Source organism: Acanthochromis polyacanthus, chromosome 7, assembly GCF_021347895.1.
Source record: "Acanthochromis polyacanthus isolate Apoly-LR-REF ecotype Palm Island chromosome 7, KAUST_Apoly_ChrSc, whole genome shotgun sequence".
Classification (NCBI taxonomy): Eukaryota; Metazoa; Chordata; class Actinopteri; family Pomacentridae; genus Acanthochromis; species Acanthochromis polyacanthus.
The window spans coordinates 13,165,128-13,177,186 of NC_067119.1; the positions used below are offsets into that span (position 1 = coordinate 13,165,128).

Sequence of the window (12,059 nt, forward strand, 5' to 3'; positions counted from 1 at the left end):
TATAAAAAATAAAGTTTGTGTAACTTATTATAAATATTACAGCATTTTTTCATTATCAGCACAATAGTTAGTATATGTAACATTAAATATATATATATTTTTAGCAAAAATTGCGGTTAAAGCATGTCTGTTATTAACACAAAAGTAAATCATTCTGACCTGTACAAACTGTAATTTTTACATGTAATCTATGCAGAAATTGCCAGGCTTACTGTAAATATTGCAGCATGTTTCCATCATCAGCACAACAATACGTAATTTTAACTAGGAAAAACTGTATTCTTTTTGAGAATTAAATGCAAAAATGAGAGTATTGTTATACATATTATGGCATTTTTCCATTAAAAACTGTGTTGAGTCGAAAAATGTATGAAAAAAAATCTAAAAAACACACTTTTCTCCTGATTCACCTATTTACGGTGCTTCAGTGTTATATAAACTGCATCAAACTGTTTGAGTTCACAGGTTTGTTACCGTAAAATGTCTGAACTTTTCTTTACAGTGTAATATTGTCTTTACCGTATGGCGGCTTGGTGAGGTTGAGACACAGCAGGTGATACGCTTTCGGACAGTCCTTCCTGTCGCACATCACCAGCTCTCCTCCTTCTCCACAGCAGAAACAGAAGTACTCATGAGTGTGTTTGCCTTCCATCCTCATCTTCCGCTTCTTCGGCTTCAGCTTGGCGTTTCTGGCCTTCTCCTCTTTCTCCATCACCACAGCGCTCTGAAAGAAACATTAGAAAAAGAAAGAAATGGTCTCAAACACAGGTTCCAAACTTAGGTTTTGCTCTCGAGTTGGCGAAACATTAATACTGTCCTCACCGTTGGCTGCACCCCGAGGAATCCGGAGCAGTTGTCTGATCCACAGTGACAGGACGTCCTCCTGTTGCCCACACAGTGCAGGTTGTAGTTGAACGTCAGCTCTGTGCCTGTAGAAACACCAGATCCACATTAAACAGATCATCTAGCTTTGAACTTAACACAACACATGTAAGCATGAGCGTCACTATTCCATGTGAACTCACCGGCCTCGATATCACAGAGGGTGAAGAGTCCGATGCGAACGTCACCGTTTACCGTCCACTTCTGGGTTTCACAGTTTGGGCTGCAGCTGTGGTTCATAAACCGGGCCGAGTTCCCTTTTGGGCCGGCGTCTATCACACGATCCTAGAAGGAAAAACAGACATTAAGACTCTCTGAACAATGTTTCAGTGTCTAGCAGGAAGCTCCAAGGTCCTCCAAATGCTCAAAAGTTACTGATCTTGTTTGCTAATTGCAACACCTGACATCTGTTAGCTGCAAAACTCCACACACCCAAAAGCTAACATTAGCTTCTTCAGGCTAATATAGAACGGTGCTGCTGGTAATGACAGCAGGATGTTCTCATTATTATTCACGCCTCGTTTTCATGTAGTTTTGATTTATCTTTATTAATGTGTTTAATCAAAGATGGACGGAAAAAGAGGCTTTTTTTAACCACCCAGTTTTGTGAAACGTGTGCATGGAGCCACTAAAACAGAATCATTAATACACAGTGAGAAATAAAGGAAGAGGTTATGCTGCTTCATGTGCAACCAGTTTGGTGAAAAATGTAATAACAGGATGTATGAAGCACTCTAGCATGTTTGTTCTCTGTATGTTACACAGCTAGCACATGTTAAACTAGTTTATTTTGTAATTATAAATTTACATGACTTGACCAGCGAACAGCTGAACTGTCTGAATTCATTTTTTCAACTTTCTGGAAAACACAATCCGGTCTCTCAAATTTTTACTTGAAGCAAAATCCGGCTTCTAAGAAGGAGTTTCACAAACATGTCAGAGATCACGAAGGCTCTCATAGGAATGAATGGAGTAACATTTGAGTCGTATGTGAATACAGAGCTATGTGGAAAGGAGGTGCAGGTCTATCAAAATCTGTAGTTTTTTTTTACTGTGGCATCCTTGTGTTTGTCTGCATCACTTGAGGTACCTTGGTGAGGGTGAGCATATAGAAGTTGGTCACATGGTTCTCATGGGCGCGTTTGATTCGCTGCTGGCACTCCTCTGAGTCGATCACCTCTCCCACGTACTCCGTCACAAAGTCGCCCTGGAGAAAACAAAAACAATCACATTTTTATTATTTAAAATTACTTTAAATTGGAATAACTGTGAGAGATAATTCAACAGGACACATTCATGTGAGATCTACTGACCCTGTGAGCTTTTCATCATTATGTTATCAGCTATAAAACTAGAAGATCAAGGCAGTTTCCAACTTTAAATACAGTCACTCAGGGTTTATGTATCGTGTGTTTCTGTGTTGGGAAACTGCTGCAGTACTGGCACCTGAGATTCAGCGCTGTGAAGGTCAGCCACAGTTGGCTGGAACTTGATCAAATGTCCTTCATCTCTCTTCTCCTACCATTCTGTTCTTGCTGAGGCCCTTTTCAGACAAACATGTGGCTTTACTAGCCTTTTAAGGTAAAAGTATTGACTTCCTCATAGCTTTCCTTATATATTTAGACATAACCACAACAGTGAACATATGTGCATAACTGGACAGTATGTCAAGTGACAAAAAAATGTTTGAAGACAGAATTTTCTTAGATGTTTTCCTACAATACGGTGGATGAACATGAATGCATTCCAGGGGAGTTTCCTCCATGTGTTGTTGCTGTTCAAGACATTCTCCAGCTAGTGTCACATCCTAAACTCTTGTGTCATCCACTGTACATAACATCCAACATCAGTACATTGTAATATTGTCCGTGGCTCTCCACTGATCTGACTACATGCAGTTTAGACTTGTGTTGTGTTGAAAGTGATACAGAAGTGAGAAGAAAGTGGCTTTTACAGCGAAGTGACCAGGGTGTTAATTCAGACACGTTCAGGGGCTGTCAGATTAACTGAAAGGAGTGCATGTTTGAAATGAGGTTTATCTAATGAAAGATCAAAAAACAGGAACCAAAGTGTGAAACATGAGGTCTTTGTGTGAATCTTTCTCACTGACATTTGATCTCTTTTCACACAAGCTCAAATCGTAGCCGCCCTGCCGATATGTGAATGCCCCAAATTTAAAAAAAAAAACTCCTTTGATGGTTTCAATACCGGAATGAAAAGCTTTCTGCTTTTATGTGTCATTCAGCGAAAGAAAGTTCACACAGACCTCTTCATGAGAAGATATGCTGGTCGCCTTTTAATCCCTACGTGTCTCCAAACAGTGCAAACCTTGACTTGCACTGTTTCTGATACAAGAAATCCTTAACAGTACCCACCTTCCTAAGAGCCTGGTTCGTCCTGAGGCCCCAGCCACGCCCGTCTGTCTTTATGACCTCGGTTTCTGCGTAAAGCCGCTTGGAGAAACACTGATTCTCACAGTTGTCTCCTGAGGGACACACCTGATCAGAAAAACATAAAGGTCAGAGGTGCAGATTCTCACAGTTTTTTTTAATATGATTTTTAAATCTAATTAAGAAATCAGCTAAACAAACAATAGCATGTCTGCACACTGACCTGTGGGTGACACTCGTACTGCAGCATGCGGTTGAGACACTGTGAGTCGAGGCTGCAGGGATGCTCATCTGTTGATCTGCAGTTGCATCGTGGGATTTCTGACAAATCGGCTATGTGCATCTGCACTTTCCCCACTGGCTTGTTGGACTGACACAAGAAAACACAGAACAGGTAAAAACACTGAGGATTTAACTTTAGCTTCAATCATTTCTGTCGTCGGTGAGATGTTAAAATCACATTACCTTGATGAATTTGTACGGTGGAGGTTTGCGAGAGTTGCGCTCCTGCTCTAAAGCCTCCCTGCTCTCCCTCTGTGCCTTCAGCTCCTGAAAGCGTCGGGCTGCTTCCTCCAGAGCTGAAACATTAAACAATCTCTCAGAATTTCATCTTTTCTTAAAAGGACGAAATCAGAGCAGATTTGTCATCATGCAAGAGGAAACTTTCTAGGGATGAGTTACCTTTCTTGAAGGTTTTGTTGATGTTGATCTGACCCGTGACAAAGTTCTTGTCGTTCTCCACGTAGGGGAAGACGCGGCCCTGGTTGATCCAGTAGTAGTCGTGGGAGCCGAAGAAGAAGACGGGGAAGTCACCGATATCGTGGCGAAGGCTCTGAATGTTTGATGGTACCAAGCGAGGGTTGCAGATCTCTGCTGGCCACCACCTGCCAGGAAGCGAGACATTAGTGAGTGAGAAGGGGAGGAAAAGTGAGAATGGAGAAGAGTGTTAACAACCAATCACAGAACATTTAACCTAAAGTTATTACAGCCTGAAGGTAGTCTCACACTTGATAACAATGTATTCAAAATATAATTCTCTCTTTTTGCTTCTAAAAGTGAATAATTATTTTTAAAAATGTGTTTCTGGCAGCAAAAATAAGTTCCTTCAATTTTTTTCAAAATTACAAATGTTTAACTCTGACCTGTGAGATCTGTATGTTTTACCCCAAAAAATACTGATTTGAGGCACAAAATCATTTTCCAACATTAGAATGAAATGATTTGTGTCCTATTCCCAGTAGCACCACGACAGCAGACTGCAAACTGTGATTTAAATGGCAAAGAGAATTGCTTAAAGCATGACAAAAGAAAACACCACTGCTGTGATCGGCACATGACTTTCTGAACATGTGAATCGATAATATGGCGTCACATTCTGTTTCCGTGTGCGGTTTAAGGCTAATTCGTTGCAATGAACTTAAAAGAATAAGACTGGTGACATTTTTCAGCAGTTTAGTTCATGTCTACTGACGCTATAAAAAGGCCAAATTATCTATTAGCCTCAGCCCATGTGCAGCTGGCAGCCTAAGGGCCATGTGTTCCTACTGAGGAGAAGCAAATGGGGCACAAATATGTAGTTTAACTTTTTAAATCAGCTGTCAGAAAAAGCTACTTAACCCTCAGAACCTCAAAATACCTGGGAAAGTTTGAAAGGTATAGTTATTTCTGAAAAAAAAATTAACAAAATAATTTTATTTAATCAAAATGGCATTATTCTAGATACCTCTTATAAAGATTTGCCAAAAATAAATTTCTTTCACTGACAAGATTCTTTAAAAAAAAAAAGCATAAAACTCTGCACTCTTTGGCACAACTGAGAAGCCACTAGTGACTCAGCTGTGATAAACAGACGCGTGAAAAAAAACATTGAGGGAATTTTTGGTTGAACTGGGCGGATTTACAGACTGTGTTGACGCACAGCAGATAAGAGGCTAATATGGAAACAAATTAAAAATGTAAATAGTATAAAAAAAAAGTCGGTATTTCTGGCAACACCTGTGGACAATGTTTGCATGTCGATATGAATTAATTTCAAGTTTTGGAAAATTAATAATTACAGAAATTCAACCTTTGCTTTTTCTTTCTTTCGGTGATTTACGACATTAGCATATTGCGCAGAAGATATTTTTGAGCTGTCTGTACTTCCAGCCATGGTTGTGGTTTTGCAATAGAGATGAAGGACTTTACATTGCAGTGAAGACTGAGTCTACAGTGAGTTAGAAAACGGAAGAAAAATACCCAGAAACTGCCCAGTTCTGAGGGTTGAACAGAAGTAAACAGTTGATGTTCGGCACTACTTTTTTCAGCAGACTTGTAGAACCAAAAGTGTTGACGTGGGATTGCTTCAGAATAAACTACAGTGCTCATGTTTCTCGGTACAACAGGGCGAGTCTCTTCAGTGTTTCTGCACACAAACAACAATGGACGACTTTGGCACAGAGAAATTAGATCAATTTATTACTAGGTTTGGCCTTTTTATGGGATTTTTTGGCGACATGAAAAACACAGACAAACTGACAGTTGCACAACCTTCAGCAGTCCATAATCAGTGCTCTCAGCCTACCTGTAGTTGCCCAGTTTGACCCAGACAATTTGTTTGTAGTGAGGTTTCTTCCCTGCCCTGCAATCACTGCAGGACCACGAGCCCTCCGGCATCTCCATCTCCAGACACTCCGGGTGGAAGGAAGCCGGGCATGAGTCGCAGCACAGCAACTTGCCTCCTACATTTGTATGGATGTACATATGCATGTTTTTGTGTGTGTGTGTGTGTGTGTGTGTGTGTGTGTGTGTGTGTGTGTGTGTGTGTGTGTGTGTGTGTGTGTGTATGTACATGTATGAGTGTGCGTGGGTGTGAGTGTGTGTGCATGCGTTGTGAGTGGGTGGGTATGCAAAGAGAGGAGGATTTCATGATTAGGTGATGCACCTTCATACCTGGACAAACTCTGAATCTCATTTGCAGACAAGCCTAAAAAGTTTATGAATACTATGAAGTCTACAAATACAGAATAAAATCAGGTTTTTTAACAGCTAATATTAGCTCAGCAGTGTAGGGAACACAATTGTTTCTGAAGCTACAATAATATATGGTTATTATTTAGAATGGAAACTAAGGCCAGGAGCTTTTTTTGTTTGAGTGAAGGCTCCTGTGACTGCAGGAAAAAGACTAAGAAGGGTTTGAAAACCCTGCACGAGGTTGTCAGGTTGGTTTCATCTTCATATTGCAACAGTTACAGCATGTCTGGCAATCAGATTCAGAGCACTGTACCAAGACCAGTCTGTGGGAAATACATGCGGCAGCACCGGAATAAAATCAGCCAGCAAGTTCACAGTGAATCAGGGTTTTACTCAAATAACAAATTATTGGCAAAAAGCAGGCATGCAGTCCTGCCAGTAAGGCAAACGTTTCCCATCACACATATCACAACCTGCACAGACCTGCTTGCATGGAATCATGCTTTGACACAGTGAAATTTCCAAAATGCTTTTGTTTTCATTGTTTAAATAACTGCCATACTGACATTAATTTTCACTTTTGCAAATCTAGTACGGATTGGTTTATATTCCATCCAAGGCAGGTCAAAGCTCAAGGAAATGAGGGGACATCAGATCATCTGAAAATTTCGGTCAAAAACCAAAACTTAGTTGCAGTCAGCATAAAAGAGGTGAGGCTGGACGAGGCTTTTCAAATCAATAACAAGCCCAGAGTGCTGAAGCAGAGAAGCAGTGCGCCTCCAGCAGTGATAAGCTCCACAAACCACAGACAGAACCGGAACCAACCCAGAGCATCCAGCATCAGGGCATCACACTGGAGGTTTGAAGACGAATTACATTTTCCCAGCACAGAAACTGTTTGATCTTGTACATAGCAACATTTTTGCAAAGTTGTATATCCAGATTGATTGTTCATGCACAACCAATCGCACAACGGGCCTCGTGCAAGAACCACTCATACAAGATTGGAGCCAGACAAAGGTCAGGCATCGTCACATTCACTCGGATATGAACGGGAAAAAAAATTATTGAACAGCTGAGATCTGTCATGTACAGATACGACTTCACCACATCCTCTTGTTTAAATAACTATAATTAAAAGCAGAATTAAAATAGAAATGAATTACAACAATAAACCAAATCATTATAGTTTGGCATTTTACTGAGGCGGTTCTTGGACAAGATTTTATTTGAATAATAATATTTGGTAAATATTCTGCCATCTATTGCCCTGCTGAGAGATAGCCATGCTTGTACTGCTATGTCCTCTTGATTGAGCTCCCCTTGAAGGTTATGGACTTTATTTTATGGCACCTAACTTCCATTTCAAACTTCAGTATTCCTATTTTGACCATAGAGTACTGTGCAAAATTTTAAAGCGTTTCCAATGTTTAGACACTTATCCATGACATTAAAACCATCAGGAAGGCCTCCAACTGGTCAAATTTATGGTGTAGAATGAGACAAGAAGTTTCCATATATAAAACTGCCTTTATTGACAATACAGAGAGGGCATCCGGTAACAGATCTCTAAATATCATGGAGTAATTTGGACTCCTTTACAATGTCTATTCAAAGCTGTCTAGAACAAAGAGATGGAATTGCTGTTGTGCCTTTCTGTGGGCAGCAGAGGTAGGAAAGAAGTCAAATTGACACCTGAGCTAGCATGGTGGGACATGCAATGCTGGACATTGATGCTGTTGTGTTACACGCTACATGTCTGATTTAGGAGAGCCGTCATGTTACAAGATGCACCGGCTTGTTTCGTTCAACGTGAATGAGCAAAGGTCAGCAACAGTGGCATTACGAGGGGCTCTATTTTTTACAGAATTTCAGCATTATCTCTGTGAAAAGTGCAGGTGAGAGCCTAAATCCACAGAAAAACTGGAGTTTCTAAAAGCCTTAATAAAACTGTGCACAAGAGCACAAAGGGGAACTACTGCTGTTTTAAAGGTGAAGTATGGACACATCTGATAATGATTTCAGTGACTTTTGTTCTCCAAACAGCAATTTATTGATGCATAAAAACTATTTGCATCTTTATCTTACTTTTACTACCTAAAGCTTTTGCACAGTTCTGCACACTGTAATAAACATCGCATTTAGCACTAATAGTGACAGGTGTAACACTTTCTGACTAGCTGCCCGGTGTGTAGGTCACTGTTCACCTGCTGTAGAAGGATGCTAATGCTGAAAGTTACAGGCAAAGGCTAAGAAAAGCCATATTTGTGGAGGACTAGTGCTACCTGGAGACTCGTGTGATTTAGAAATTATTATTTGTGTGGTGCATTTGCATGAGATTTAGCTGTGGATAATTTCATATTAACAGGCTGCCACTTAAAAACAGTTCAGCCTGCTGAAAGACAGCAAAGTGCCGCATTCTGCCTGCTGCCATTCATCTAATCATTTTGTGATGGATCTGAGCTCTTTCTGTAAATGGGTCTCCATGCTGTGTAGCAACATGAGCCTCATAAATTTGCACCCAAAATGCTGTTCAGACTTTCGTTTATAATTGGCAACGCAGCCTCACAAAGAGGCAGAAGAAAGGTGCAGAGAAAAAACAAAAATAACTTGTAAAATGTTTTTAAAAATCACTGAGACGCTGATTTTCAAGAGATTAATTATTATCACAGGACCTGTTTGGTGAAATGAGTGACGGAATTATTACTTTACAAATTATGGAAATCTCAAACTCACAAATGACATACACAGTTATTACAAATTAGAGGACCCCAGGTAATACTAGTCCTTTGCAAAAAAGGCTTAAGTGCACCTTGAGTTCTGAATATTTACGACAATAATCCTTCTTCATTACCGCCTCAGTACAGCGCTGTTCTGACAACACCTCTCTGTCATCTACTTCATATTTTGGTTTCTGGCTCTCTTATAACACAGCCATCTGATTTTTTTCTCCCAATTTCCAACATAATTGCTTTTCTTTTTAACTCTTGCCCACAAATGAAGCTTTAGACTGTGATTATGCTAATGATGCAGTGAACAGGCGACATTCATCAGGGTGACAGGAGCAGAAAGTCTTTTCACAGCAGACATTTCAACTTGTCATAGTGGGGAAAGCACAGATGTCACTAATAACATTAACAATGGCTCTGCTCTATTCAAGTGTCTCAGTCGGCCATGACAGTGCGGCAGAGAGCCAGCAGGCGCAATAACAAGACTCTGAAGGTGAAACAGCTACCACGAATTACATCTACACCTGTGCTTTTCCATTGTGACCTGTGGATTGTTAAAAAGACCAAATTACAACAGGTGTACCTGGTGAATCTGTCCCAGAATACAAAACCGTTCTTGCATGAGGCCCACTGTTATCTGTTAATGTGTTAGGGAACTCGGCTGAAGTTACTTTGCGCCACTCTGCATTAAAATTAACTGCATGTTTAATCAGTTAATTAACTTTGCACCTCAAGGCTTTGAAATGAAAGACGTATGCAAAAAAAAAAAAAAAAAAAAAAGGGGAAACTGAATCAGGATGGGAGCAGGCACAACACAAACACAGACCAGTGGGACAAAGGAGAAAGAGAAAAACTGTTCAGTTACCTTTCCCAACATTCTTTTTGGTAGCTGACGAAGGAGAGGGAATCATAGGTAATTTCAACTCAGCACGATTTGACTCAGTCAGAAGGTAGTGGGACTTATAGGCATATGAACTTAATATGGTGTCAGTAAGGTCTTGCACTAACAGCCCTACACAAGACACACAGGAAGAGACGGGGGTGAGCCGCAGTCAAACTCGAAATTACCCAAAATTCACAAAAGAGAAAGAACAAACACATACGCACAGTTTTACATACCCACACACACAAACACACACACACACAGTTGTAACACACAAAAAAAAGTAAAACAAATTCGTCCCAACACAAAGAGGCCAAACAGTGCACTCAACTTACTGTTACATATCAGATCTAAACTGGCTAAAAGTCGTGGAAAAGGGTGAAAGTCCTGTGTTTTATCTCTCATCAGCATTCAGGACAGGCGTGATTGTTTAAGTGGAGTGCAGTGTAGCAGCCTGAATCATTCATAGTATTAGTATCGTGATGGAAAACAAACATTACATTCCACAGCACCGCTATTCATGAGCAACACATGAAACATGTAATATTAAAGATAGCTAAACACAGCATGTGAGGTTTCAGTTTTCACTCATGAGATGTATCAAAAAGTGGTTATAAAAACTACAGTCATGGAGGGCGATCTGGTCCCACTGATGCTCTAGTGTGAAGGTAAAGTAAGAAGGACTGATGTTGTTGTTTGTCAGTGGAGGTAAAATCACCAAATCTGGTGAAATTAAGAGCTTCTGCATGTGCCTGCTCCGTCAGTTCGAGGCCACTGCTCTATCAGGGGAGGAAGGCAGTTAGTGTGTACAGCTGAGGAAGCTTACCTCTGGCACATAAAAAGCACCATCCCACGTTGACCGGGGAGCTGAGGAGGCCGTTCCTTTTGGCGCTGCCGTGGTTGCTGCAGATCATGATGTGATGGGTGATGATGACGCTGCCCGCCGCCACGCAGCTGTCGCCCGTGTGATACGCCAACGGACAGCGGATACAGCGAATCAAGCGACCTGCAGGGAAGCAAAAGAAGAGGGAGAAATGGCTTTGAGTTTATTGCAGACTGGTGCGGTGACTTTTCAACAATGTTCCTGTGAGCTGCGATCACATATGGCTAAGACACAGTACAGTGTAATGCTGCTCACGCTCTTCCACTGCAGAGTCCTTATAAGGATTTAGGTCATATTCCTTTATGGGTTCCAGCTGTAATTAAAATTAAAAGGAAAAACCACGTGGAAATATTTTGGTGGCCAGATAATCAAGACTCAAGTACAAAGTTTTAACAATTTCCCTTTGAGCTTAAATGTCCTTCAACTCTCTGAATCCCCAAACCCAGCCAGCAGGTTTAAAAGGCATGTTATCGTTTTCAAACACTGACAAAATTAGGTCCATTATTAGGGCAAGAAACTACAAAAATCAAAAAGAATTATTGGATTTTCAATTGTCTAACAGTACTGTGATGCAACGTTCTGTCAGGACATTTAACTAAATCTAAGCTTAAATATGTGAAATTTCAACAAAATAGTTAAAACTACATATCTCATTTAAACATTTCCAACCACATTCTGTAAAAAAAACTTTTGCGCTCCTCAGCACAACCAAGAAGCCATGTCTGACTCAGTCATGATGTGACAATAATTCAGGGATTCATGGACAGAGCAGAAAGGACACGGGTATGGAAATAAACCAAAAATATATAAGTTGTAAAATATCTATAGTGTGTAGAATTATCTTTCTTTTCGATACTGACAACACTTGTAGGCACTTGGAAAATTTTTAACAAGCCGATTCCTCTTAATTCAGTATTTTATAAAATAAAAAAAATCAAAGAAAATAAACTTGTGTCGATTCTTTTGTTTTGTATAATTTATGGCATTTTAACTTTCTATACAGGACTGCATAAAATACATTTTGGAGTTCTGTCAACGTCTTTTAACTCTGGTTAAAATTATTTTTAAAGACTTAAAACACCCAAATTACAAACAATGTTTTCTCACTTCACTCTGTTGGCATCCAGTTACGTGCAGATATGATCTAATATCTGTCTGTGAACAAGATTTGGTTTGCATTGCTCACAGAACTTAAAAATGACTTGAAATGTTTCATGAAAAAAGCACTTATTGCAACTATGAAAACAAGGCAAAAGAGCAAAACATGGTTCGATAATAAAGATTCACACTTGTGAACTCGAGGGGTCACAGAAAAATCTAGCAGGTTGTGAAATGCGAAA

General features: G+C 40.1%; 1 protein-coding gene across 5 annotated transcripts in view; it reads right to left on the reverse strand.

The window, feature by feature from the left end:
* Positions 1 to 12,059, reverse strand: part of nsd3 (nuclear receptor binding SET domain protein 3) — a 31,822-nt gene that overhangs the window by 6,339 nt on the left and 13,424 nt on the right. For 3 of the 5 annotated variants that reach the window (XM_022196090.2, XM_022196087.2, XM_022196089.2), the window contains exons 14-24: positions 10,663 to 10,842; positions 9,819 to 9,965; positions 5,836 to 5,992; positions 3,954 to 4,156; positions 3,738 to 3,850; positions 3,496 to 3,642; positions 3,258 to 3,380; positions 1,973 to 2,089; positions 1,026 to 1,167; positions 823 to 929; positions 520 to 724 (exon numbers count right to left, since the gene is read on the reverse strand). In XM_022196090.2, coding sequence (XP_022051782.1) covers positions 520 to 724; positions 823 to 929; positions 1,026 to 1,167; positions 1,973 to 2,089; positions 3,258 to 3,380; positions 3,496 to 3,642; positions 3,738 to 3,850; positions 3,954 to 4,156; positions 5,836 to 5,992; positions 9,819 to 9,965; positions 10,663 to 10,842 — 1,641 coding nt within the window. The remainder of the gene's footprint in view (positions 1 to 519; positions 725 to 822; positions 930 to 1,025; positions 1,168 to 1,972; positions 2,090 to 3,257; positions 3,381 to 3,495; positions 3,643 to 3,737; positions 3,851 to 3,953; positions 4,157 to 5,835; positions 5,993 to 9,818; positions 9,966 to 10,662; positions 10,843 to 12,059) is intronic. The other 2 variants (XM_022196091.2, XM_022196092.2) reach the window with 2 other exon arrangements.